The sequence below is a fragment of the Coturnix japonica genome, chromosome 4 (assembly GCF_054131305.1).
Source record: "Coturnix japonica strain WE chromosome 4, WE-NBRP24, whole genome shotgun sequence".
Taxonomy (NCBI): Eukaryota; Metazoa; Chordata; class Aves; order Galliformes; family Phasianidae; genus Coturnix; species Coturnix japonica.
This window is the reverse complement of record NC_140666.1, coordinates 12,353,118-12,380,722: the sequence shown is the minus strand read 5'-3', so window position 1 is coordinate 12,380,722 and position 27,605 is coordinate 12,353,118. Positions and strand designations below refer to the sequence as shown.

At 45.1% G+C, this 27,605-nt stretch overlaps 2 protein-coding genes and 1 long non-coding RNA gene across 17 annotated transcripts; 2 read left to right on the top strand and 1 right to left on the bottom strand.

Moving 5' to 3' along the window:
• On the top strand, window positions 1-5,729 carry LOC107312701 (uncharacterized). 14 transcript variants are annotated; one of them, XR_014945130.1, is made up of 5 exons: window positions 1-386; window positions 1,899-1,958; window positions 2,997-3,070; window positions 4,981-5,072; window positions 5,168-5,296. XR_014945130.1 is itself a non-coding variant. In XM_085544555.1 (4 exons), the coding sequence occupies exons 1-3, from the start codon at window positions 77-79 to the stop codon at window positions 3,063-3,065; spliced, it is 429 nt and encodes a 142-aa protein (XP_085400681.1). In that variant the 5' UTR covers window positions 1-76; the 3' UTR covers window positions 3,066-3,070; window positions 5,168-5,298. The 14 variants fall into 14 exon arrangements, 8 of the variants coding, with proteins under 8 accessions (XP_085400681.1, XP_085400678.1, XP_085400680.1 ...); XR_014945125.1 differs by having other exon boundaries at window positions 1-484; XR_014945131.1 differs by lacking the exon at window positions 4,981-5,072 and having other exon boundaries at window positions 5,168-5,729.
• Window positions 5,464-20,027, bottom strand: HPRT1 (hypoxanthine phosphoribosyltransferase 1). Of its 2 annotated transcripts, XM_015860351.3 has the most exons (9): window positions 19,912-20,027; window positions 18,649-18,755; window positions 17,092-17,275; window positions 12,722-12,787; window positions 11,804-11,821; window positions 10,166-10,248; window positions 7,932-7,978; window positions 6,977-7,053; window positions 5,464-6,370 (listed from the first exon to the last, which is right to left on the bottom strand). In XM_015860351.3, exons 1-9 carry the CDS (start codon window positions 19,936-19,938, stop codon window positions 6,323-6,325), a joined length of 657 nt encoding a protein of 218 aa, XP_015715837.1. In that variant the 5' UTR covers window positions 19,939-20,027; the 3' UTR covers window positions 5,464-6,322. The 2 variants fall into 2 exon arrangements, with proteins under 2 accessions (XP_015715837.1, XP_015715838.1); XM_015860352.3 differs by lacking the exon at window positions 11,804-11,821.
• Window positions 19,599-24,900, top strand: LOC107312702 (uncharacterized). Its single transcript, XR_004306882.2, has 3 exons — window positions 19,599-19,731; window positions 21,154-21,274; window positions 22,113-24,900. It is a non-coding gene; the product is annotated as an uncharacterized LOC107312702 (long non-coding RNA).
• Window positions 24,901-27,605: the final 2,705 nt, after the last annotated feature.

The window sequence follows — 27,605 nt, the reverse complement described above, 5'->3', positions numbered from 1 at the left end:
TTGAAACCACCGTTTTAGAGCAAACAGCCCTTTTCTTCCCCAGAACAGTCCGCGGCCGGTGGGGTAAAGGAGGGCGATGGCTCCGAGCATCGGTGCCGGTGGGTGCGGGCAGCTCCGGCCGGTGGGATCAGAGCACGGCCCCGTTTGGAAGGGACCCATAAAGGAGCACGGAGCCGTGTTGTCAGCGATACTTTCTATCCCCCCCATCAAGGTCCAACCGCGGGGCACGATCCCGGCGCCCCCCCCCCCAGCGGGGCACACCCTCAACCCCGCCCCCCCCCCCGTTCCCTGCCGCCCCCTCCCGCTCCCAGCAGCCCTTGCAGACGCCTACAATGAAATTGGCGAAGTTTTTTCGGTTTCGGCGCCATTTTCGAGTGGACTCGGAGGTGAGGACGGAGGGCGGGCGGGGCGCCGGGGACGAGGAGCTGCAGGGGGCCGCCCCCGCGCCGCCAAACGCGCCCCCCTCCCCTCCCCTCCCGGCGTGGTACGGGCAGGCCTATAGGATTTGGGGGGGGGGGGGGCGCTGCCCGGGGTCCGAACGGCGTTATCGGAGTGGGGGTGGGAGCGGGGAATGGGGGGGGAGAGAACAACGGCCAAACCGCCCCCTCCCCCCCTCCAACGCTTTGCGGAGGGGCTGGGGGGGGAAAGAAGTTAAAAGCTGGAAAGTTTAATGAGCACAAAGGGCTGCGGGGTGGGGGGGGGCAGGTGTGAGCAGGGCGGGGGGTGCGGGGCCCTTTAAGAGCCCGTTGTGCACGTGGGGGGGGGGGGCGCGCTCCGGAGCTCCTCGCTTCTCTCCGTTTTCTTTCTCTGATAGCAGAGACTCGGAGCTGATCGCGAATAACGGCAAAGTGCCGCCGCTTCGGAGCTCGGGTTCTTTTTAAAGCTGTTGTTTTATCCGTGCAGGAAACGGGAACATCCTGCGGGGGTGGAAGGGGGGGTTGGTGGGGTGCTGCTGTGCGCTGCACCGCCGCGGGGTTCTCCTTCGTGCAGCGCGGGTCCGTCGGTGGGACCGTATCGCGATGGCCGGGGGGATGTGAGCGAACGATGAGCGAACGATGAGCGCCCCGTCTGGGCGGACGCCGCAGGAGGCGCAGCGGATGGTGGAGCGGGAGCACGGGATGGGATGGGGTGGGATGGGATGGGATGGGAGGGGGCAGCGTGGCCCCACCCGGAGGTTCCCCCCCTCCATCACCGTATCCCCCCGGCTCCGTGTCTGCTGCTGCTTCGTTGAGGCTTTGTGCGAAGTGCCCCCTTTTCTTTTTTCCCCTTGTTTGTGCCTTTGGGACGCGGGCAGCGCGGCCGGGAGAGCTGTGAGAACTCCGGGTTTGGTCGCTGTGGTGTTTTCACCTTTCCCTGGGCTTAATCCATATAGGAGATGCTTAACGCTGACTTATTTCAGAGCTCACCCCGTGCTGCGTTGTGCAGGTAGAGGAGGGCGAGTGTGTGCATCTGCCCCTCTGTGGGATCCTCCTTTCCTTCCCTGCTTTCAGTTTTTTTTCCCCTTTGTTTTCTCTTTTTCCCTTTTCTTTCCCCCCTATTTTATTCATTTCTGTTTGGTGTTGGTAAAGCTCCTTTATATCTCAGGGTGACTATTTCAGGGAGTTGTGGCTCTGCTTTACCCCACAGCCTGAGTTGCTGTACATTCATTCATTCATTCATTCATGCCTGTTGTGCTCCTCTGGTTACGGGGGGATTCACACCACAAGTTCTGCATGGAGTAACTCCCCCAATTCCAGTCCTGCAATGCAAATTCTGGGGGTTGACTCTCCATATTTAAGGCTGTCGGTGCAGCAAATCATGTCTTGGTGGAGCTCCATGTTTTCCCTTAATCGTGTGCCCACCCAACTCATTGTCACTTTAGTCCCAAACCCTTCTCAGCTCTCTGTGTTGCTTTCCAGCTCCTGCGTGGTCGGAGGCACCGACGGGAGGAGCTGCTCCCCACGGCCAGGTGAGGGCAGGTAAGTGCTGGGAGCCCACAGCCCTGCAGCCCTTATATCCCCATGGCACGGCGCAGTGTACGGCAGCTCAGTGCTGTGCCTCGCAGTGCTCAGAGCTGTCCTCCATCACCAGCACACAGCACCCTCACAGCTATGTATTTCCCCACCTATCCCAGGTTTCCAGCTGCTTGGTTGGAAGCTTTGCAGTGGCATCCTGCCCCTTGTCCAGCTTCAACCAGGACTCTGTATTACTTTTCTTAATACATTTATATAAGCGGATGCTACAACTGAGCTGGTTTGCTATTGCTTTTTTTAACATATTTTGCTCTGTTTTCTCAAGCTGCTCGAAGAGCTGGAAGCAGTGACCCTCCCCAGGTGCAGCCCTAAGCAGTGCCATTGCAGAGCTGGGGCTGAAGCACTGCATGGCTGCTCTGCTGCACCCCAGGCAGGTTTCCCTTTGGCTCTTTGCAGCACAGCAGTTGCACAGGGGTTATGGGACAGGCCTGGCTGCTGCCGTCGTTCCGTGCTGCTTTGTGGGAAAATGAATTGAAGGAAGTTGTCACATAACTGGGGGGGGGGGGAAGTCAAAGAGGAAACACACGAGTCTGGGCTGTGTGCACAGGTCTGGGCGCTCTGTGCTGCAGCTTCTGCCCTGCGCAGTGAGTGATGGAGGGTTAAAGCACCTTTATTTTCTGCTTGCAGATGGTTTGTCCATTCCCAAACTATGTGAGCATCGTGTCAGCTCTAGGGGACAAAAACAAAGCTTCTCATTTCTTTCTTTCCCTTCCTCTTTCCCCCTCCTTCTCCTTTCACCCCCCCTTCAGCAGTTTAAGGACACACAAGCAGCTCTGCCCTGCCAAGCTGTGCATTCAGCTGCTGGCATTGTGATTCCTGGCCAACAACTGATGCACTGCAGCCCCAAAGGGAAGAAGGAAAGACAGCAGATCATTTCCCTCACAAGCTCTGGGTGCAGCTGTGCTCTATGCCCCAGCACTGTGGGTTTGGGGTGGGGGAATGGGGTATTCCTGTCTGCTCCGTGTAACTGCTTGTTCTTTGTAGTTGCAGGCTGATAGCACCTGGAAGGGGAAAAAACCCAACCAAACCAACATAAAAGTGCTGAGGTGGTAATGCATGTACGTTCATGTCTTCGTGTAAGAGTGTTCGTCAGTGCCTATATGTTATGATGTAATAATAATAATAACAATAATAATAACCAAAATACCATTTGGAATGCCAACATTCAGTGGGCTTTGAGGAGATGTAGCAGCACATCATGGTTTGTAGGGACAAGGAGATACAGACCATTCTGGGCTGCCTCATTACCTCAAGGATAAGACAAGAAAGTGAGCTTCTGGTTACCATAGGGGTGGAGGCTGACCTGTCCCCACACCCCTTAGCTCAGGTGCACGGTGATGTGCAGGCACACCTGTCTGTGGGGTGGCTGTGCAGGAAGGGCTCTGCTCCTCCTGTGCTCTTTGAGTCCATCCCAGGACCTCCAGAGCATTACTGCTCCACCTTTAACCTTTTCCCATCCCCCTCTGATTTGGGGGGTGGCTGGAGGCTGTGGGGAGATGCACGGGGCTGGAGAGCTGTCAGCAGTGCTCTAGCAGCACGTAAATACTGGAGTGGGGGATCGCCTGTTGCTCTCCAGTATTGCATTGCTGCTTTAGTGAGGCTGGAAATCAGACCCTGGCACCTGGGGGGTTCTGTGCTGCAGGGGCGGAGGGGAAACCTGTCTCCAGCACCAATAAATCACAGTGAGTAACGAGGGCCTGGTGTTGTTAATGGGGGCAGGATTCTGGCATGGGGAGACCGAGCCCTTCCCCAGCATCCTGGGTGGGAAATGAAGTTATGGGGAGGTGGGGGGAGCTGTTAGTAGGCTAAGAGGAAAGTGCTCTGCCCTCAGCATCTCCCACTCTGAACTGCACAGTTCTGGTGGCAGCAATGGACACCTGGGGACAGCTGTGAGCTGGGGGCTGCGTTGTACTACTGGGACATCAGGGGGCATCCATCCTCTGCAGCAGCAATGAGTCCACGTGTCCTGCAGGTGATGGTGCATCACTGGCAGCCCCAGTACAGCACTGGAGGTGCTGGTGGCTGACTGTCCCACAGCAGTGGTTTTTTTCAACCATTTCCTGCAATTACTGAATCCCTGCCTGCGGCTGTAGGGCAGGAGCATGGGGGGAATGTCCCCCTGCTATTTCATGGCTCAGCAGCAGCCCCAGCAGCACAGAAGGTGAGCACTTCACTGTATTCCTGTACTTAATTTTGCATCATCATCATTTTATGTGCGGAGGTGGAGTGTCTGAAGTCAGACTTGGGTTGCAGACCACAAAGGCACATGGAGGTGGTGGCCTGCAGAATGCACAGGGAGGGGGACAGCTACATGTAGGGGTGCTCTGAGCTATGACTGCCCTCAGCAGCACTCGTGCCATTCCCTGCACAACAGCAGCTCCTGCTGCTACCAGTGAGTAATTCAGGGCTATTCCAAAACACAGTGATGCAGGAACTATTCAGACATTAGAACAGCGCTTTCTGTACCGAGACCTTCAATCCATCCACACCCAATGAGAACTCAAATGGATGTCTTCAATTCTAAAGTGGGTTTGTAGTTTTCTGTGTTGCTTTTGTGCTCCCTCTCCTCAGCCAAGCACCACCTGCTGGAAGGAAGTCCTGAGCACAGCACAGTTCTCCATACACACACGTTCAGAAATGGAATTGGTCTGGATAGTGCAATCAGAAAAGCTCTCTGGAACATTAACAGTAACACAAACAAAAGTGAATTACAGTTGTGAGCAGTGCTACTCTCCTTACTGAGAATTCTGATTTGCAACTAGATCTCCAGCGCACTGTGATCATTACAAATTACATGGTGCAAGTTACTCACTTTTTAGGGCTGCCATCAAGTGCCACAGTTGCAACTGCACACACTGAAGGCAGACAATGATACAAGAAGGTGCTTGGAATGTATAAAATACTACCCAAAAAACCAGCAAACACCTTGCAGGACAGACTGGCTGATGTTTCCTTATGTACCAAGCAGTGCCAGCACCAAATCCCAGCACGCAGAGAGCCCATGTGCAGGAGCACACCAAGTGCATAAGCAAAGGATGGAGCAGCACAGCGGAAGGAAAGGTGTGCGCTGCCATGGTTAGCATTACAACACAAACAAGACAGGAATAAAACCAAACAATTACTTACAAATTGGCTGGGCTTTTCTCTCCCCGCAGGTATGTGTTTAATGAAGGAATGTTTGTTGCTCTTCAGTCTTGCCAAAACAGAAGGGACAGCACTCTGAGTGTTCTCTCTGAAATCCAGTTTGGTTATAGCATATGCCAGTCTTCCTAAAGCTTTCCTCAGGCCTTCATCATCTCCCATAGACAGCACTGTATTGACAGAAAGCTCTACAGAGGTAACAGACGTGGAGCCTGCCTTCACTGCCAGAAGCACTGATGAAATATGTGCTGAGAAGAGAACCTTGAGAGCACTTCAATATACACAGTGAGTGGCATAGATGTGTGGGGCGTATTTTAAAGAGACAGCCTTTATTTTAAAGTACTTTGCTTTGTAGTTCTTATAAAGTAAACATTACAATACTTCTTTTTTTCCCCCCCACAAATATATTAAAACTGTTTAAATTTCAAAGGCAATTCCACTGTCCGATGGATATTTTTAAAGGAAAAAAAAATAATAATAATCTGAAAGAAACAGGCAGCTCAACTAAAGCTAAACTTCAAACATTCCATTTTGTCATTCCATCTCAAATAAAGGAAAAAATAAAAAGACATCATTTTTCACCCAGACTCTTTTTTTTTTTTACAGCAATAAGGCAACTCCAGGAGGTGGCAGTGGGCTCCCTGGAGATTACAGATACTGTAACTGGCTGCTTCTCATGTTTCATACCACCCAAAGGTGCAACTATCCTTTAATCACAATCACATTTGTGAATTAAAATATAAAACTTAAATTACAGTTTCTTTAAAAATATTACTAATAGACTTCCCTATCATAAAATGTTTTACATTTACAGTACTCGAACTATTTCAGTTCTGGGTTGATGAGGTTTAAGCAATTTACCACTGCAAGAGTTAAGACTCCGGAGCTCACAAACAGCACAACCCAACCAGGGGCAGCAATAGTCGGTAGAGTCATAGTGCAAATCAAAATAAGGAGTGCAGAATTGCACCAGTTGTTTACATTTCTATAATATAAATGAACAAGACGAGATTCTTATATTGTACATGCAATAAGTTACAATAAGCATATGATGGGGCTGGGGTGTTCTACAATTTCAGCTGGTGTACCAGAGTTGAAGCCTGTGAGAGATAGGATTCGGTAAACAAAACATTTCAAAGCTTTGTAGGCATAGCACTTCAGCTGTGCTTTCATGCTTTGTATTTCTGCTTCCCCGTCTCACTGATCACACAGATATGCTGAAATAAAACATTGAAAGCTCGGTTAGAAACGTAAGGTAAGAAACTCATGTTCAGGCACAGAGTCAATACTGCGCTTCTGAAAGAAAGAAAAGCATGCTGCACGAGTGTCAGCCCTGAGGAGTGTCCTGATTCTGTTTGTGCAGAAAAACTTCAGCCTTTTTTGGGCTACAAACCTCAGCGTTGCCTTCCTTCTCTTTCCTCTCCCACTCAGTGTCCATTATAAGGACATATGAGACCCAGGTGAAGACTTTGTGTCTTAGCATAAAAAGGCTTTTGAGGTCTCTCTCCTTTAATTTTTATGTAACTAAGCAAATTTAATGTAGATATCTGGTATGATAAGAAACTTCACATGAACTGCCGCACTATTTCAAAGGCCAACAGGAGGTACATCACCTCTGTTCCACGTGAAGCAAAACAACCATTAGATCTATCAGAGCTCCATAACACTGCTGTGCTGCTCTAAGGTTTGCCCTCATCACTGATGGATTGACCTTGCACACAAGCTGCGATTTACACAGAGCAGGGAGAGCAACATAAGGAGACTTCCCTTCCTTCCTCCTCCCTGGTTTTAAATGGACAAAACACACGGGAAAAATTACTTACGTTCAAATCTCTGAAGTATTCATTGTAATCGAGGGCGTATCCCACAACAAATTTGTCTGGCACTTCAAATCCAACAACTAAAAAAGAACATAAGTCACCAGTACGTTAGAAAGGAACTTCCTTGAGTTCACCAGACCTGTTTACACAGACTAGTAGGAGTTTTATCAACACATAAGCTGCTTAACATTTTATTTCTTCCACTCGAGTATCCTCAGCTTAATACTCATGTTATTTTGAACTTCTGACATTCTTTGTTCATTAAATTCAACCAAATCAAAATTAAATAGGTTTATATATTGATTTCTAATGCATAATGGGCACGGCTCTAGCAAGATAGCCCTTGGATGGTTGGGCAGCATCAGTCCAACTGCAGAGGCTTGTAAGACAACCTAAGGAACATGTGAATGAGGCTTCCAAGGTGTTGAGATGCTTCCATCAGTACTGTACAGCCTTGGAAAGGAGAAGGAAGAGGATGTGATTCTGCAGCTGAATTCACTCCACTTCCATTGTGAAAGTGCACAGTCCAGGTTATCCCCATTCCAAAGGCTAAGTTCTTGTTAAAACACGTCCCACACTATGGAGCCCAATAAAGTTGCTGGAGATGTCCAAATGGCACTGGGTGGTACATTTTGGCACCTGAAACACTCCCCAAGGTGCCAAAGATGAATCCAGCAGGTTTTGCTGACCATAAGTCTTGACCATTTGTAAGCATGGAGAATTTCCACGTGAAAATGGATTCACATGGACCAAAATATCTAAGTCTTCATTTCGTATAGTAAACTAATTGCAAATACTTAAATTCGAGTTGGGTGGGTTTTGTTTTGTTTTCCCATTTAAAATCAATCAAAAACCATTCATGAAAACTATACAGAACACCCATGGACTCTGGCTAAAGAGTACACAGCATATAAGCGTGGTTTTAGAAATGAACAGTGGTTGTCAGAGAGTTACTTACAGTCTGGCCGATATCCCACACTTCGAGGAGTTCTTTTGACCAACAAACTGTCAAATAAAATCAAAGTAAAATTGAAACGTGGCAAAGCACCATGTAGGACTACATGAAATCATGCTGAAGTTAGGCTGGCTTTCACTTCAGTGAGCCTCAACGTGTGTAACTGAAACCACAACCATAAACATTTTAAACATGTTTCATTTGCAGGTGCACAATGATCACAGTGATAAACTCAAAACCTTGTAGGATCACAAAATGTTTACAGCCTAAAGGATAACTACAAAGTCTGCAAGAAAGAGGCCGGGAGATCTTGATCTGTATGGATTTTTGTTGCCAACTGTGACTCAGTGAGGCTTTCTGTGTGCTTAGAAATTGAGCACTTGAGCTCACAGGTGAAGAGTTGGGATCCAGCCAAACCAGCTGGATTATCAGCATTACGAAGCAAAATCAGTTGGTTTAATACAACCTCAATTGCACAACATGTCCTCAAATGCTTTTCTCTGGTAATACTAATTACCCCCATAAAGAAAAGGTTAATAGGTTTTGATGATCAGCTGATACAAACCAGCTCCACTTTCCCAGAATTAAATGTCAAGAGGTGTAAGAAACAGGGAAATACAGAGCTGGGGGTACTGCAGCAGATAGGAACACCTTGCTCGTTCAGTTTGACTCGCTCTCTATTCAGTTGAGCACATCTACCTTTTAGAAGACAACACCACCATCCTGACATTTGTTTGTATCAAAGAGTGAGAGAGACTCTGGGAGGTGATGGCTGAAAGTAGAGACAGAGCAGCATAACTCTGCACTTGCAAAGCTCCTCCCCACCTGGATCACCTCTGAAGGTGAGACTTCATTTGTCATGCCTATGGTTTCAATTTTAGACATTCTGTTTCTGAAACTTCTACCTGAGGCTTAATCTTTGGGTATTGTGTAGGCCTTGATCAAACAAACCCCAATTAGTGTTAGCATTAATTCACATTTCCCTGCTACAATCAATTAATTGTCAGAGAGAAAGAAAACAAGAAAAGAAAAGCAAGTGAACCAACTAAGAACGTGACACTTAAGACTACCCAGTGTGATTGTGCTCGGCCTTTGGCAGAGCCAGTCTACTACAACAGGTTTAAACAACACAAAACTGGACCTGGCTCACACTGTTTCATACTCATGATGTATACCAACTGCAGTGGTAAGGTACTGTGCAGCAACAATTGCTTCAAATTTGGTACATTTAATCAGGCCAGGAAGAAAAAGCTCACCTTCAGCAGGTCACCCTTGGATAATCAGCATGAAGAGCTATTCTAGTACATCTAACAACTGCTTCGATATTGTTATGGCAACACAACTGATTAGATATTACACACAGCTCTGGTTTATCTCTAATCCCCAGCACTCATTATGATTTTATTGCAAAATACACAACTGTAGCATAGGAGTATAAAAGATGTGATTTAAAAGATGCAGGAGGAATGCTGATATTGGTTGTCATTATTATCCACAACATTCCTTATTAAATTTAAATCATTTAATTAGAAAATGTTTCAAAACTAATTGATTAAAGACACGACTAAGTAGAAAAGCCTGGAAGAGCATATGGTTGGGTGACTCTCAAAGAGTGACCTCTAAAGCTCAGCTACACTATGCACCCTACACAAATAGTGCTGTTAGCATGCAAACTAATTTAATTTTACAATTAAAGGCGCCACACCAAAAAAAGGTCTCCATTGCACAGATACACCACTGAAATATACTGAAAGTGCCAATAGAAATATGCTCATATAGACACTGACATATCGAGATAACTGCTGTTATTTATTTCAATCCTAATCTCCATTAGAAGTCCGTATTTGTGAACTCTATTTGTGTGGAAAATGTTTCTGCCATCATTTAAGATCAAAAATTTTAGTTCTTCCATTCTAAACCCAAGTTAGACATCAGTGAAACCCCCCTCCTACACCCAGATATCACTGAGCAATACATGTAGCAGACATGCACAAGCTATCCCTTCCTGAAACAGAAAGGTTTTAAGCGATAGGATTGGAGAGAATGGTGTTTCTGCCTTGTCACAACAAGCAAAGTGTAATTTACACACTGAACTCCAAGTGCATCACACTCAACTCCTGAAGAAGTGTTCCTTCCTGTTTGTCTTTGATGGGAATGTATCCTACATTACCTTATTTTACACCGTGTGTCACTCAGAAGGTGAAATACAGCACAAATAACCACAATTAAAAGCTCACCTGGCCACTTTCACCATCTTTGGATTGTACTGCTTAAGGAGAGACAGCAACGTTTTCATTGTTTTCCCAGTATCAATTATATCCTGAAAAAATAAAAATGCAGCGTGAAAGAGAATACAAAACCTGCCAAAGCAGCACTTCAAGTTTTTAATGCAGAAACTGCTCACGAAAACATGCTGTAATAAATACTGTTCACCATCCGGTATGAGGGATATGGAACACCATATTGTGCTCAAGCCACTGAACTCAGGAAAGAGATCACAATAGTTAACAATGGTTCTTAATTCTTATAGATAACTACTACTTCAAAAGCATGAACTGTGACCTTCCTGGCGCCTCTGGCAGATTTTATGGCTCGTGTTCCTTGCAGCTATCAGACAAACAATGTTTAATTCTCACACTATAAGCTGAGCATCCATCTTGCAGCTGAGCTCGGAGACACTTGTATACAACAGAAAGAATAGGAACATAAGAAGGGAAAACTGTCACAACTCATTAATGTAATTAAGAAAGAAAAAAAGTGCAATTTACATCATGGATTTAAGAAATAAAGAAAAATAAAGAAGCTGTACTGGTAATATCTGGGTGCAGTTCGACAGTCAAAATAAAAGTTGTAGTGATTTTGTATTGCTTGATTATCTGTTTGTTTGGAGGCAAATCTCCATTTCATGGGGTTTTTTTTGCACATGAAAGGGATGCTGCATGGAACATCCCAGTGCTCTGTGCAGAAGATTACTGTTTAACTGCAACAATGGAGGTTGGTCAAAGGGCTTATATTTGACAATGTATAAGATGTCACGAGAGGTGATGCACTGACCAGATGAGAAACTAACCCACTTAGCTGCTTGGGACTTTAAAGGCACAAATTCATCTGAAATGAAGCAGATACACAATTAAATGCATCTGCCTATCTGAAACAAAATACACTTCAAAGGAGGCCATTGGCACACAGATGACTGCAGTATACATACTGGTCTGGTTTTAAAACTGAACACGTTTCCTGTGGAATAATATGACAGAAGGAAAGAGCTTTCTGCTCGGTTGCTGAACTGGTTGCCACTGCTGTTCCTGTGCTTACCAACAAAGCCATTCCTGTTACTTGGAGCCTAAAGACATTGTTACACTGCACATTCATTTCTCCTGTCTAGTGCTTCTGCTTCCTAATCCTCAGATTGGCCATCTTATTCAAGAGCATCCTCTGAACATAAGCAATGCTGTCCAACAACAAAGAGGTACGAAGGCCAGAACTAAGCAACAGTGGCTACCAGGAAATCATAGTCAGCTATAGCATTGCCAGTATCATCTAAAGAACAGCAACAAGACAGAGATAAGAGAATTAGCAACAGCAAAATGCTGATTAGGAATCAGCATTCTTCATGTCTCTGTTCTTCAAACAAATATATACAGGGATGCTGGCCTTGTCTTTGTTTTTCACTATTTTCAGACACTCCTACCAGGAACTTCTTTCTGCCCTTCAGTTTAATTCCCTATCTTGCCAAAACACTAACATGCTTAATTTCACTTTGCTCAAGTCACTTTTTAATAAGAATTTGTAAAAGCAATAATAAATCACAACGAGTAAGAACTGACAGAACACTGAAGTTCACAGAAAACTCTGAAGTGAAACACAATACTTACTTCTACAATTAAAACATTCTGTTGGAAAGAAAAAAAGATAAGAATCCATTAGTGTTTAAAGAATACACAATTTCTAATATATCCTATAACTTATTAATTTCATTTTCAGTGTAGTTAAATATTTGTATCATGATTTACGCCTTGTAACAGTGGATCCTATTTAGCTCACATTTCTGATGCTACAGTGACAATCAGCTGTGAAGGAGATTTGCCTCAGCATCTCATGCAGAGCACAAAGTGATCTTTAAATACTCATAATGCAAAGAGTGCCATGCTATAAAGCCAAGCAGTTCTGTCACACCTATGGCCTTCATACTGAAACACGTCACAAATCTTTAAAGACTGTTTATGTGTAATCAAAAGGGGAAAGCAATGAACAGGAGGCAGCGGAGTTTTGCCCTCAGATACCCAGCTCAATGACCTCTGTACAGCCACTGGAGAAAAGCAGACTCCCAATTTACATTCTTTGCATTTCCTTCTCTCTTTGTTATCTGTAACAGGACGTTCAGCTCCTAACCCAGCAAGCTATGTGCCGAGGCAGGCTGAGCTCCCTTCATTACCACAGTGAAACATCAGCACATTAAATAATACCACATTCTTTTAGAAGTAGCTTGAAGACAACAACCCAGACAACACTGCTCTTCTCAGAAAAATAAATACCCTGAATATGGCTCATAATGAAGACACTGAATATATATACACATACTTTAAAGTTAAAACTAAACCAATGGCTCTGGTGGGTCTTATGCATGTCACTACATTACAGCGGTGAATACTTAAAATGAAACAGACCTGTTTTCTGTTAAAAAAAAAAAGAAAAAACCTCAATAATCTCTACATGTTAAGAAAGCACTCAGCTGTCTGGGTTCTTTGGAGTTGTTTCCTTTTTGGTTTCCGTAAACACACAAAGAGCCGTACCTTTCCAGTCAAGGTTGAGAGGTCATCCCCACCAATGACTTTTATATCTCCAGTTGATTGATCGTTCTAATAAGAGAGAGAAGGGTGAGCATTAGCATTGCCAGAATTGAAGTCATCTTTCTTCCAACAAACACTGAAACTGCAAAGTTCATAATGAACCAATATTGATGCTACCAGTAGCATCTATTCACTTAGAAATTACAAGTAATCAAGCGCAAAGACTCTATTTCAGATTAAAGACCATTTGACAATTGCATAAATACAGGCACCATTTCTCATCTGTGACCATTATATGCGTGTATGAAAAGATATGACTTCCCATACATTCACGAGATGCGCGGAAAGAAAAAAGAACAATTTCCAAGCTGAGTAATTTACATTTTGGATGCTTTTACAACTTGGATGCTTTGGTAAGCCTTATGCTCTGCATTAAAATAAGCAATCAAAATGATAAAAACAGCCAGCAAACAAGGCACGGATTAAGAATAAGAAAAATAAGCTACAAAACAGACAGAGAAGCATGACTTTGCCTATTTTACAGCAATAATGATGTAGGAATTGTTTTAGAAATTCAACTGCAACGCAGGTTCCCAGTGCAATCTCTACAACAGTGCTCTGCCCAGCAGAACTGGGCTTTGACACAATCCTCAAGGAGCTGTTACATAGAGAAAGAGAAATACAATGATGAGGAGCACCTCAGACCTCTGACATTTATTAAAGCTGACTTCAAACCTCGGCAGTGTCTCACAGCTCCCATCAGATGCAATATCCTCATTGCTGCGTTACTTACCCATGATGCCACTATCCCACAGTTTAACCATTTGAACTGAAAGTTAATATCTCTTGTCAAACTCTTTTTTCATTGTTCCTTACCACGTATCCTCCCTTTAGAAAGAAAGCCTTTCTTCTGCTGCTGCCCTGCCTCAAAGCTAAGCTTGCTGCATGATCAGTTCCTTCCCTAAAACCAGAAATAGCAATAGGACGGAGAGGGGACCACAAGGAAAGAGGTAGCCACACACAACCTCCTGCTTTCACAGACAGACAAGGACAAGTGTTCACCTGTATGAATTGCTGAGGGAACCTAAAAGTGTTATCACAAAGAAAAAAAAAAAAAGGGGAGCCAAATGATTTAGGCAGACGCAGACACTGGGTATGCATTATGTGGGATTACAATAAGGAGAAAATGCATTGAAATCCTTTGGGCAGTGATGTCAGTGCTCTTGGATAACGAAGTGCTGACAGCTTGAGGGATGTAAAAGCAGATGGTTAAACCTGGAGGTACTTCCTGCGTACCATTCCTACGGCACAATACTGAAAATCCCCGCTCACAAGCCAACTATTAGAAAAAGCATCTTTACAGTTTTAGCCGTATGTTTTAAAGATAACAGCTGTTAGAGTTATACCGCTCCATGTGATGAAAATATTCAGCTGTTCCAGCTCTTCCATCGCAGCAGAAGAGAACCAAACTGAACGACATAAATAGCACTGTGTTGAAATAGTCCAACAACAGGATGCCCAGACTGTCCCAGCGGATACACAGAGTGCAGCTGGGTGTCTGAGACACTGCATAGACAAACCAGAAGAACACGACTCAGCGAAGCACTGCATTCATTATGCTGAGGGGCAGCTCCTGCCTTCATCCCATCTTACAGTTATCTTAACTGACAGCTTCTTTCAGCTCTTCCTTGTTTATGCTGCAGGATTCTTTCTTATCTATTCCTCCACTAACACAGTGTTGATCAACGTTCCATGGAAGCATCATTCCTTATGAAAGAAAGATGCAGAAAGATGCTGTGACAGGCACAGATGACAGCCCAGCACCCAGCATACACATTAAGATGAGTTTCCTGGTCATCCCTCTGGCTTCAAAGCAACACACTACAATCAAAGGAGAACACCACAGAACATTGTAAACCTCTGGATTATGCATATTCAAGTTTAAGATCAGCAGAGAACAAGCTGACTAACAGCAACTTTCCTTCTCCTCCCCACCAGGAGCCATACAAATTGCTACTCTTAAACACAAAACACAAATCATCGGTGACATATTTACCTTTATTTCTACACAGGCACTGAGCTCCAGAGCAATTAAAGGATAAAAAAAGGTTAACAAATTTCCAATGCTGTTTCTAACCAGCTTTCCACTGGAACTAACTTTGTTTAATAATTAAGCAATGTTTTAATTATCTTCAGGCCTATTATTTCTGATTTCAGTACTGGTTAAGACTTTAATGCTCTGTGGCTTAGCACAGAAGAGATTTGCTGGTTAGATCCGTTTTTGCTGCCTCTTCATTGTCATTACTGGAAAACAAAAAACAATATTACACTGCAAGATCCTAACTCCTGACCAGTGTCTCAAAGATCACCTCTTACAAAAGCACTGACGTTCCTTACACTATTTGCTACGAGGCCTGGGTAGCACAAGACCTTTCAGAGCACTGCCTCCATCAGCCCTACAAGATTCTACCTCACCACTGTCGTGCTCCACCAAAAAGCCCCACGTTCCCCAGTGATGTGCAGCACACCTGCTGACTTGTGGCTGCCCTTCCTGGCTGCACATCAGTGACTTCTGCCCACCTCCAAGTGCAGGAGAAATGCCATGCTTCTATAACACAAGCAAAATAAGCTGCTTGTCAGGAATACAGAGATCCAGTTCTGATCACAGACACTGTCTCCCCACTTCTTAGCAGCTTGCCAGATCATTACAATCCATTCGTAAGCACTTTGAAAGCAGGAGTCAGAAGCAATGGTTAATCACAGCATGATTATCTCCATATTCTTTGAGAATTATTTCTGGGTGCAGTCACACCATGAACTTTGCTTATGAAACAAATAACCCTTAAGCTTGCAAGTATGAAATGATGGGTTTCAAATAACAATAGCACATCAACAGCATCAATTTCAGAACCGCGATACAAGTTGGGCCGCTTTAGCAATGGTGGTATTTTTAACATCTTTTACCCCTCCTGGCAAGGCAGGCAGCATGACCAAGCAATTGCACCCAAAGGCAAGCACAGGAGAGCTCCACTTCCAGCTGCCTGCTATGGTTTGTGATGGTTTCCTCATCCCTAAGAATGCCGAGTCCTCCATTTAGTAAAGCATGAATAGAAACTACGGAGCCAATCTTGTACTGCAGGATTATTAATAATGGAAAACCTGATCAATCAGCGACACACACGGTCCTGTTAGGACAGTCTCACCTAGTTTACAAAGCTATGCAACCTAAAGAATGCAAGTCTGGATACTAGTAAGTGTAAGGTAGGTAGAAGGTGCCAGAATCTTCTGCAGGGAGCAGAGAAGAAGCACCAGGCAGCTGCTGGCCCACACAGTGAGCTTCCCAGCTACGGGGGGATGGTTTAATGAGGTGAATGATGAAGCTGAGATTCTAATTCAGCAACTTCTGTTTTTTCTACTAAAGCAAGCACTGCTCTATGACTGTGACAACAGCTCATGCTGCTGACTTGAATATGAAGGTGCTGAGCCACAGAAGTGACAGCATAACTTCAGAAACAACTTCTTTTTGACAGCACAAAGTGAATTTGAAAAAGCGTAACTATTTCCACACTACAGGTGGATGACCTCAAACATACCCACAAACACTATCAAGAAAACACAAGACTCAGCTGCTGAGTCTGCAAACAGACAGTACATACATCCGCTTCTTCCTCTGATCTGCACAACAAAATCTCATACTTCCTCTATCAAAAGAATACCCTCATGCTCCATTTACCTATGGAGTTAAATAGAACCATTGATTTGCTCAGGCTGGAAAAGGCCTCATGAAGCCAACGCAACCTGCACACGTTACTAAAGGTAGCACCATACTCCGTGGCCACTAAACATAAATCTACATGTAGGAATCCAGCATTTCCTTAAGGCCAAACGCAATTAATTTGTTCACCGTTCAGTTGAGCCAAACAAAAGACGACGGAGGAAACTCGGTTACAGCCATGCTTGTAGTTTTCCAATCTTTCAATTCAGTGAATGATGTCTGAGCCACAACAACTGCTCTGGAATTATTCTTTTGTCACAGTATTTGCAGGACAATCCTCCATATTATTTACAGCATTAGAGATGAGGAAGAGAAGAGAGGGAATCCTTGAATGTATAAAGGACACAGAAAAGGTCTCTTAGCTCTGAGTGAGGACTTTGCTGCACTAAGGATGTAAAGACTAAAAGAAAATAGATTATATGAGATAAACAAAGAACAAGTTAACTTGAAACTATTTTTTTCCCCTCTTAATTTTTTGTGTGACATGAGCACATCTAGGCAAAGTTTTCACAATATTTAGTGATAAAACTAAACCATCTGCGTTGTTAACTAGAAGTTAGTTTATATAAGAATGGCAGAGCACTGCAGATATACTTACACAGTAACTCTTCAACCTAATGAAGTCCACAGTCATGGGGATTGATTTGTCGCTGTTTCTGTTCAGTGCTTTGATGTAGTCCAACAAATCAGCAAAAAATTTATAGCCGCCCTTGAGCACACAGAGGGCTACAATGTGGTGTCCTCCCATGCCCTTCATGATTTCACGTGCCAGTCTCTCTGTCCTATACAAAAAAACACAAGGGTTAGCTGTCACAACACATTTAATTTGCTTACCGTCGCAGTATTTTGTCTTGCAAACAACAGCAGCAAACGCACGGAGACTCAGAAATGGATTTTGCTTAGAAATATTTGCCTACCACTTCAGCCACTTTTACACACTACTGGCCAACCCCAGTTTTGCTTTTCAAGGTTAATCAAACAGTAACGCTGCCAAACTCCTCTGTTTTCATACTTCACACTCAGCCAAAGCAAATCTTAACACTCTGAAACTGTTTCACTAGCAGATAAGCCACATAAAGGTGCTCTCCTCTTTCAAACAGCTGTTCACCTTCCATGCAAAGAGCGAAATAAATCAATACAGACAGCAGCCTTCACGGACCAAGGTAGAGAAAAAACTCTCCCGCTGTAAGGGATAGCTTTATGTTTTGCCAAGCTGCAAATTCATCCTGACTGCAAAACACAACAACAACAAGGCAGGGCAAGAGAACGCTGCACTGCTTTCCTGCAATCGTTGTTTCTAAATCTGTACTGCAGTTTATCTTAGAAAGCGTGGTAAGCACTTACAGAGCAGCAGCAGGTTACTCAGGGGATGCCTACCACTATATATTACACATCCGTTACTCAGCGACGTGCACTTGGTCCAATCTTTGCAATGGAAGGCCGTGTATAGGAAAAGTTATTACAGCATTTACTATTTTAATAAAATATTTTATAGGAGCGTTTAATTGAACACCACTGTGCACAATCACAAAGTATTCCTATTCATAAGACCTTTTAGAGAGATACTCAGAACCGCTCTGAATTTGCTGCTTGTTCTGATAACAGGAACTAGGCAAGCATCACAGAGGGAAACAGAACAACGCCCTGCAGGCTTATGGACCCATTCCTGACCATGAGATAAAACCTGTAGAACACACAGCAACCACAGGTGACAAGGCTGGACCCCCCAGCAAGCAGGAGAAGCTGGATATTGCTTATCTACCACACCAACACAGCGAAGTCTACGATGCTGTGATTAAGAACTTATGGCTGTTAACATCCTAGGGAAGTTCAAGAGACTCTAATTGTTGCAGATTGAACTGGCACAACAGGTAATGTGCTCTCATTAGGTTTTATGAAGGTAAAACATCAAAGGAACTCCGCAAAGACGTCGCAGGTTGCTATATACCACCTCATTTCTTCTGAGTATTATGACCAATTTCCAAACAATAGCAACTGCAGAAGCATAAACTCTTAGAAGCCAAACAAGAAACAGTTAATTAACACATCTACTACTTAGTCTCTAATTAAATGTAACCTATTTAGACAGTCACCGGGCAGCGAGCTATCAGTGGCAGTGCTGTGGAATCAGTGCAGTGTCTGAAGGCAAACAAACCTGTCCATGATGAGCCCGTGAGGAATATAGACTTTCTCCAGATCATCTGCATAATGTTTTGGGATGCAGAACAAGTCCAGGTCGTAACCTTGTTCATCATCGCCAATCTGAAATGGAAATCAGGTGAGATTTCTACCAAGACTTATAGAAAGGCAGCAGTGAGAAAGTGCAGATCTCTTCCTTTATCCAACACGTTACACTCATTGGGATCACCTGTTTTTTGTTCCCCTACAGAAGCATTAGTCACGGTGAGCACAGCACAAAGCAGCAGCTTGTAGGAGCTGCCTGAAACACTGCAGGAGCTGCTGCTCAGCACAACGTGGGGAGTTATTGCAAGCCCTAACAACTTCTCCAGCACTGGAGAGCAGGAAAATAGAAGTACTACATCCTGACTGATCTTATTTCATTGAAATAAAACAACCAAGCAGCTTTTTGACACCTTTGGTTTTAGCAGTGCAATGCAAAACCTGCACTGGCAACTAAGCAGGGAGGCCTCAGAACGTGGGCATCTTCCAGATCCACATCACAGCGGAGCTCACAGCTGCTGTCGGTGGACAATGATTGTGGGAACGGGGTAAAACAGGGGCTGGGAATCACAGCGCTTTGAGAGCCTGAACCAGAAACCAAAGCTCTGCCTCAGAGCTGTGCTCCACGTGGGCACGATCCCTGCACGACACAGCCTGCAAGGCAAGCACGTGTCTATTAATTAGGACAAGGGATTATCACATGTATATGATCACACACCCGCTGCTGCGGTTGGGGCCGTATCAGCAGCGCAGCACACAGCACGACTTTCCCTCAACTTTAAGCCAGCTGCAACTGGACAGCGACGGCGTGTTTAGTAATTGCTCCGCAGCCGAGGCTCTCAGAGGCCGCTGATGTTTCCTTGGGCAGGGCCGGGCACCGCGGTACCTCAGCGTGAGAGGAAAAGCAACAGGGCTGGGAAGCGGCGCGGGGCCGTTAGTACGAAAGGAAGTTATTTCAGGGCGATTTCTGAAGACCCCTCCGCAAGACGTGGCTGCGAGCGGCCCCGGACACGCGGGGCCCGGCCCGTTCCCGCGGCTGCAGGCCGAGCTGCTCAAGGTGACTCGGCGCCGCCCGCCCCGCGCGTGGAGCCCAGGCCCGGCGAGACCCCCCCGCCCCGCAGCCCCCGCGGTCTCTCCCCGCGCTGCCGCCCGGCCCGCAGCTCCCGCTCCGCACGCCGGGCCCGGAGCCGCGTTGGCGGAGGCAGCGCCGCTTTCCCCGCGTGGGGCCCGCACTCACCACGATGCAGGGGCTGTGGGTCGCCATGGAGCGGCGCGGCCCGCCGTGCAGGCTGCTGAGCGGCACCGACGAGCGGACAGAGGCGCTGCGGCCCCGGCGCCGCCCCCGCGCTCCCCGCCCTCAACATGGCGGCGCTGTGCTCTGTGCCGCCCGCCCCGCCTCAGCGCTGCCGCTGGTCGGCAGGGCGTTAGCGATAAGCTCTCCCGCTTCACAGCTTCCTATGGACGCTCTCAGGGCTCGTGTCCCCGGTAATGGGCTGCCTCTATTCAGGGATTTGTCCTCTGCAGGAGGGCAGGCCGAGCGCTGCCATGGTGCGGGTCGCTCCTATCTGTGGGAACGGCCACCGGTGCAGAGTAACGATAGTCCTGTGTGACCGTGCTTGTGCTTTTTCTCCTACTGAGAAATACACCCCCGTCACCTCCCTGCGCTCAGAGGTTTCCTGTTAAACACATCCCTTCGTCTCCGTGTGCTGATGGGGCTGAGCTGCTTCCAGATGTACATCGAGATGTAAATCAAGCAGTTCTAGCGTTACAACTGGCCTTCCAGAAACCAGTTGGAGTGTTCTTTTGTACAAAACACCCCCATTAAGCAAATCTCAGCACTGGGCATCACCCCGAGCAAGTGCAGCAGGGTTGCACACAGGTATTCAGCTACAGGTTGGGTGGGTGAGCTCTGCTGTGGGAGGAAGAAGCCTTTATCAAGTTGCCTAGAGCAGCAGCATGAAATATGGCCGGCAACTAAGTGATATCAGATACATGTCATAGCTGCCCTATTTCCAGACAGCTGGGAAAAACAGCAGCTGGCCCGATGAGTTCACAGAGATCCTGGCATTACTGGGAACTATCTGTCCAAAGACATTGAAACCACAGGAGCGTTTCCGGGTCTGCTTTGATTTTAGTTATCTAAGATATTAATGTCAGCTATTATAAGGAACATCCAACAGCATCTTTCTGATTGCATGCAAAAGCTGTTGGCACGAGTTCTGTGCCATTTCTCCCGAGCAGACAAAGAGCATCAGCCCTTTTTTGCCCTTCTGGGTGAGCACGTTCTTTGTTCTTCCTGCCAACCAGCACATTTCTAGATTCAAAGCATTCCTGACCCTGCTGGCACCCCATTATGGAGGGAAGCAGAGATTTACAAAAGCACAAATATTTGCTGATATTACAGGAAGTTGGTTAGCTGAGATCAGCAACAGATTTAGTAGATGACCAGGGTTTTTCTTGTGTGTGTTTGTTAATACAGGAGCTGTCAATGTTTCCAGGGCAGGGTGAAGAGAAGGGATTTGGAAGTATCTGGAAGCTGCGTGTTTTCTGCCTAGATGATGTGAAAGGCTGAAGAGCCAATGCTGTGATTGCACTGGAAGGTGAGATAATTTAACAAATAATGTTTTGTCTCAATTCCCAATTTCTTAATTATTTTATCCTGTGTTGCCAGCCAGGAATATCTTAGTGCTCAGGCCTGGCAAATCACAGCCTGTGTGACTGGCAGCTGTGTGTAATTTCATTAACTCATTTATTAAAGCCTGGCTTGGTGAAATCACATTCTACCCCATGTGGCTGGATACCCAAAGAAAATAACAGAGTATTCATTTTTTGGGAAACACTTGCACTTGAAATATGTACTTAAAGTCTGATCTTCAGATTGCTGCCCATTCATCAGTCTTCTCTTCCCCCCCCGTTTGGTTCTCCTAGCTTTGCCATTGCTGCTGGGTGACTCAGAAGGAATCAGTGTAATTTATCTGTGTCTTTGCAGAAGAAAAGCCTCCTAAAAAAGCAAAGAGCAGAATGAGTTTTTCAACAGATGAACAGCTGAGGGACTCCCTTTTGACCCAAAATTTGTCTGTGCAGACATGCAGACAGAATGAACAAACATGAAGAATTCAAGGCATTCTAAACTGATCCTGAGATAAGCACTGGCATTTTTAATCAAGTAGAAAATCAGAAAGGAATATCTCATTAATGTTACATAGCATTCACGAGAATGGGAATTTAGCCTGCAGAGAAATCTCTCTACTTTGACCACTGATTTCAACAGCACAGTGTTCTTTTTCCAGCCTAATGTTTCAAGTGGGAGAGGAAGCCAGATGTACCAAAACAACATTAAAAAGAGAGACATACCCTGTCTAGAAAAAGTATTTATTTTGTTGCAAAATACCACCTTAAATAATGATATTCCTGTTCTCGTCTTGTTGACTTTTGCAGGCATTAGTCATCACAGTGAATCTGAGAGGCTTCATGGATTTTGGAAAGCAATGTGTATCTGCCTACTTGTTTCAAGACTGGATTGCTCTACCAAGATTTATCTCCCTGCTCAGCTAATGAACTACAACGTACTTAACCAAAGTGGAAACAAGCAAAACCTCTGACCTCTGGAGCTGTAGGTAACTTCCTTTTTCATGTAGTTCTTAGGCACTGGAAGTTTCTTAGCAAAAATGCTTTCATGCTCGTTGTGGGAGTTTTTGGAGAATTACAGAGATTTTGCTCTTTATTCAATAGTGCAGGGGATGGTCACTGACACAAGTACTACAGCACACTCACTAAATGTCAGCCATCCTCAGAAACACTGACTGCAGTCAACATCACACTCTAAGCTGACATGCATGGCATTCACCAGCCTTCATTTGCAAGCACACCCAATGCATTAAGAATTATCGTGGTGGTTCTGGTTCAGCACAGAAGCACACAGCCAGACACGGGACAGTGTCTGTCACAACACAGTGAAGAAGCTGCTGTAGGCACTGCACACACCTACAGACATGTGGAAATCCTGCCCAAAGGGATTGACTGAGTGCTGGTGTGCTGCCAAGCTCCAGCTAGCCCAGGGGCCTGCAGAAACTTAAACAAGGATTATCTTAGGGCAGAAACCAAGCAAGAGCAGATTCCTCTGGCAAGGCAGCATAGCATTTGCTGAGGAGTTGGCATGGGCTTATTGCTGCCTGACCTGAAGCATGACCCTGTCCCAGTGGCCCATGCCCTTAGGGGCACCCAAGGCTTTGAGCAGCCCAAGTCCCACCTCCATGACAGAGCCCATGGGGCACCCAGCACACTCCCAGCAGCACAGGTCTGAGCTTTCTCCTCACCCCGCTCTCCAGAAATCTTGCTCTCAGGGCATGGGATACCTATGGGGTGTGGCAAGGATGGGGAGGAAAGCACACCTTAAATCTAGAGCCCTGCCCAAAAGTCACTGTTTTTCTTAGAACCTGTCCTGACACAAAGGTTCAAGTTTCAGCAATGTAACTACCAGGAAGATATTTAGGTTTGAAGCGGCTCTTTTCAAGCTCATATTGACTCACAAAGCAATATGACCAGAAAAACTGCTGACTTTCCAAGCAGCAACAGGTAGAAAAACAGGGATTTGTTTTAACAAACAGCAGCACTGTGCTGGCTGCTCATCAGCCTTTGGGCTATGACAATTTGCTTCAAGCACGCAGCATCCCTGTTGCCACCTGAGGAGTTCTACACTAGTATGAGTCACCCAAACCTCTGCACATAAGGATACCACACAGCCCAGGCTGACCTTCCCTCAGCCCATCTCCTTTTGCTGTACACATCATGCTGAAGCAGCCACCTGAGTTCCCCAGTCCCTGCAAAAGCAAAGCAAGATGAAGGCCTGTTATAAAAACCAGATTATTCCCTTCACTATGCAGACAGCATTGCTGAGAGGTACTTTTTCTCCATGCTGGTAACAGGGGATGTTACCTTCAGTGCTTTTATCAAGAGTCTTTTCCAGAAGCCGGGAGAACCAGAAGCTTCTGTGTCTACGATGCACTGGAAGCTTGTTTGTATTGTAGCCTTGGTGTTAGTCAGAGGAAGAGGCTGGGTGACACCAAAGAGGCAGTTGATGCTGGCAGGAGGTCTTGCTGTCAGGAATGGGGAAGGGGAGGAGACGTGGGATTCCTCATGTTGTTCAGTTACTTTCTAAGGAATGAACAGGTTCATCTCTCTTGGTACAGTGCAGGATCTACTTCAGCCCCCACAAAACATTTCTAAGTGGCTGCAGAGGACTAGCTGTGTTGTTAGACACTCCCTGAGTAAGAGGGGAGAAGAAATAAGGAAGACCAGCAGGAGTCAAGGCAGCAATCCAATCAGATAACCTGCTGACAGAAGGCTGTATCGCTGAGGCTTGCAAATCAGCTGGCCCTGTCTCAATACTGACTAGGCATCAGGTGGCAGAGCTCACATGCAAAGACTACAGCCTCCCATGCAGGTTGTGGTAGTCACTCAAGTACCTCAGCAATCACAGCTGAGCAGACTGTAAGAGAAGTAGAGATGTGAAGTGCATGCCAGGCCAGGAGTGACTGCCCACCATGACTCCCCACCCCTTCGCAAGTCCTCTTGAGTCAGGGCAACGTTAGACAATTCAGTGGAATTCAGCCTTAAGAGCTCAGTTTATACTTAAAATGGGAAATAAGTGAATTTTTGGATCCCAAGATGAACAAGCAGCTGCAAGCAGCTACCAATCTGAACCTGCTAGGGAAAGAACTAAACCTGAAGTATTTTCAAGCTTATCTAAAAGGAAGCTTGATATTTGAACTGAAACTTCAGTCTTCACAGCCAAAACATACAGAAGGACATGATGTAGTTTATTTCTGGGCAAAACACTGGCACTAATAAATCTCTGGAAAATACGGCGAAACCAAAAACTCATAGGCTTCAAGACCTGAATGAATCATTTCTGTTATTCAGTCCAACTGCTTACAGAGTCCTGTGTAGAAGGAGTTTATTCTTTTTAAGCTAATCTAATTTAAGGAACTGACTTTCAATTTTCACGTTGTCAGGTCAGGATTTAGGGTGTTTAGTTAGCAGCAATTTGGAGAGCTTAAGAGCTGTTTGCAATGTAGCTACTGCAATGTGTGCTTTATAGGAAAGCACTTCTTCCGTGTGTCTGCCGAGTATTTCAGTATTACATTAAAGGTCTCCTTCCCTGCTTTGAACTCTGGAGAATTCAGGGATTGCCAGCACCAGGCTTAACCATGGCTTAAGTCAAAAAACAACCACAGTTTAAGTTAAAAAAAAAATAAAAATGAACGACTTCTTTTCTGTTTTGTTTTGGAGAGGTATCTAGGCTTGAAACTGTGAAGCAGTTGCATGGCTACATGCCACGAGGAAGTTCTCAGCATAGTTGTTCACACAGCACTGACCTATTTTTAGTATATGCTCAGGGAGTATGATTCTTCCTCCTCCTGCCCCCCGACTCTGTAATGCCCTCCACTGCTAGGCAGGATTCCATAGGACTTTTCTGAACAGGAGTAAGGATTTTCTTTGGCTGCTAATGTGAAAACACACACATATATTCAGAATACAAAAAACAGGGCAGTACCAACCCAGTTTGGCCCCTTCTCAGTTTGAATATTGTTTGACAATGAACAGAAATAAGCAGAGAACTCATTTTAAATGAAAAGAGCATCTCTTGGCAAAAGTTCAGATAAAGGTTTAAGATTGCTGCCACCATAATCGTGTAATAATTGGATAAAAGCAATCAGTAACTCCAATTGCAGTCTCACTGCAGTGCACTCGTGCAAACAATGAAGGGTTATCGATGAGTTGTATGCAGTAATCCCACACGTTTATATAAAGCACTGTTGTCACTTCACGCAGCAGAAATGTATTTTGAAGGTTTTCAATCAGGAATTTGGGAGTGCTGGAGTACTTCTTGAAATCAGAAGTAAAAGAGGGGGGAATGACTTATGCTGGGTGGTGTTGGAAAGCTCACAATAACCAGGCAGACACAGGCCACTCCACAAGAGCACGTCAGTTTCACCATAGACGTTATTATTACCACAAGCACTGTTTTAAATGAAGGGAGATGGAAATGGAAACGTGTGGCTCTGAGCTTTGAGGTCAAGCTCAGGACCTTTGCCAGTGCAGTGCTTAACTCCAGGACAGGGGTTCTGACTTCCTTGCAGAAGGCCTCTGTGTGAAAATGTAAGAGGGCAGTATTAAAAACAGAAGCTGGGAGGCGCTTCCTTTGGCATTATCCTCAGCACCTCTAACCTACAATCACACCAGCTCCAAAAGATGCCCACTCACTTTTCCTATAATATTTTAAATTCCATATATTCACAACCCCCCCAAGGAAACATATTCCAAGGCTTAACTCTTCCAGCTGTCAAGGCCAGTTAGCCATTCTGATGTCTAAGCTAAATGCTTCCTTCAGCAGTGTCATCTGTTTTTCTTGTCCTACCTGCCAACTGTTCACTTCCTTCATCTTTGCAACTGATTCTTATGGATTTGAAAACACGTCTCTCCCATCACCTTGAAACAAGCCTGATCTTCCATCCTGTCACCCCTCTCATTGCTGAGTTATCTCCAGTTGCTCCACAAGCGCAGAGAATCCTACCCAACACACTCTTGACTGTACATGTTGTTTTCCAAAGAGGTTTCCAAAGCCTTACTTTTAAATCGGCCTCAGATAGACCGCATCCCATTCCTTCTTATGGAAAGTAACTAAAATAAAGCTGTACCTACTGCTTCTCCTTTCTTCAAAGTTTGTTATATTGATGTGGAAGAGCTACATTAGTCTGAATCATTTTGATCTTTCTTCTAGAGGCCTACAGGCAGTTTTTTCTGTTCCATTAATTTTCCAGTTTAAATTATTGGCTCAGAGTTCTGAAGAGAAGTGTGGAAGCAGAGACACAACCTGATCCTTGAGACTTCACTGTATTCCCCCTTTGTCTTTAAGGCTTGAAAATAATTTACCATGTGGGATACGTGATCCAGGTATAAAGATAAATACTCTTACTTTGCCTATGCTGCAAATCTCTTACATATCATATATTAAGTAGAGCTCATTTAGGTGGGGACAGAGGACGAGTACTCACCACTCTGCCCTAACACCACACTGTACAAGGACAATGAAAATCTTTTGCTCCTGTGTGGATTCCTTTGCCATTATATCAAGATTGCAGTGAGCAGCTTCTCACCAATATCCTCAACTTCCTTCACCGATCCCCCAGCTGACTGAATAAAAAAGAACAACAAAAACACACATTAAATGAAATAGATGTGTATCCAATAACTACTTCCATGACATCAAGCACTACGTGGTAGAACTGATCCCAGCATCAAATTTGATGTGATCTTATGACATCTTTTTCATGACAAAGACGACTGTGCTGACTGGGGACGTGACTTCCAGGTCACAATAAATACCTGCTACATCCATTAAACTGATTTCTTGTTTGAGGTGATAACATAAAAGCACGTAGCTCTTAAAGAAAAAAACAAGTTTTTGCCATTACATTTCTTGATATTTTAAAACCACTGAATTTTATTGCTCTCCCACATCAGGAAATGAGAGTATTTGGACAAAGCCAGCACCTTCCAAGCAATCTTTTTGTTTTAATAGATAATACTACATTTACGATTCCAATGCACATCCTGAGTTTATCTGCTCTTGTACAATGTAATTATATTACATTCTGCAGTCTCTTGGTGTCTTAGTCTATCTGTATGTTACAGACCTTCAGAAAGTCCGAATGGGAACCTTTAGCGAGTCAGGTACTTTATATTACTAACAAGCAGTGAATACAAAGAAGGTTGTCCATTATGCAAAGTTAAGAACAGTACACAACGACGCAGTTACCACTAAGCTGCATACCATAGGGATGTCTTCTCGCTTCTCTTCTTGCAAGATTTTATGGGCCTGTATCCTCAATAGGAAATGCTGCTTTTAATGCATTAAAATGTCAGTTT

Coding starts and splice junctions, on each gene's coding strand:
- LOC107312701 (XM_085544552.1), top strand. CDS start 77: ATGGCTCCGAGCATCGGTGCCGGTGGGTGCGGGCAGCTCCGGCCGGTG. Junction 485..1,898: donor TCCCCTCCCCTCCCGGCGTG/GTACGGGCAGGC, acceptor GTTGCTTTCCAG/CTCCTGCGTGGTCGGAGGCA. Junction 1,949..2,996: donor GAGCTGCTCCCCACGGCCAG/GTGAGGGCAGGT, acceptor TGTTCTTTGTAG/TTGCAGGCTGATAGCACCTG.
- HPRT1 (XM_015860351.3), bottom strand. CDS start 19,938: ATGGCGACCCACAGCCCCTGCATCGTG. Junction 18,756..19,911: donor CCCACAGCCCCTGCATCGTG/GTGAGTGCGGGC, acceptor TTTCCATTTCAG/ATTGGCGATGATGAACAAGG. Junction 17,276..18,648: donor CACGGGCTCATCATGGACAG/GTTTGTTTGCCT, acceptor TTTTTTGTATAG/GACAGAGAGACTGGCACGTG.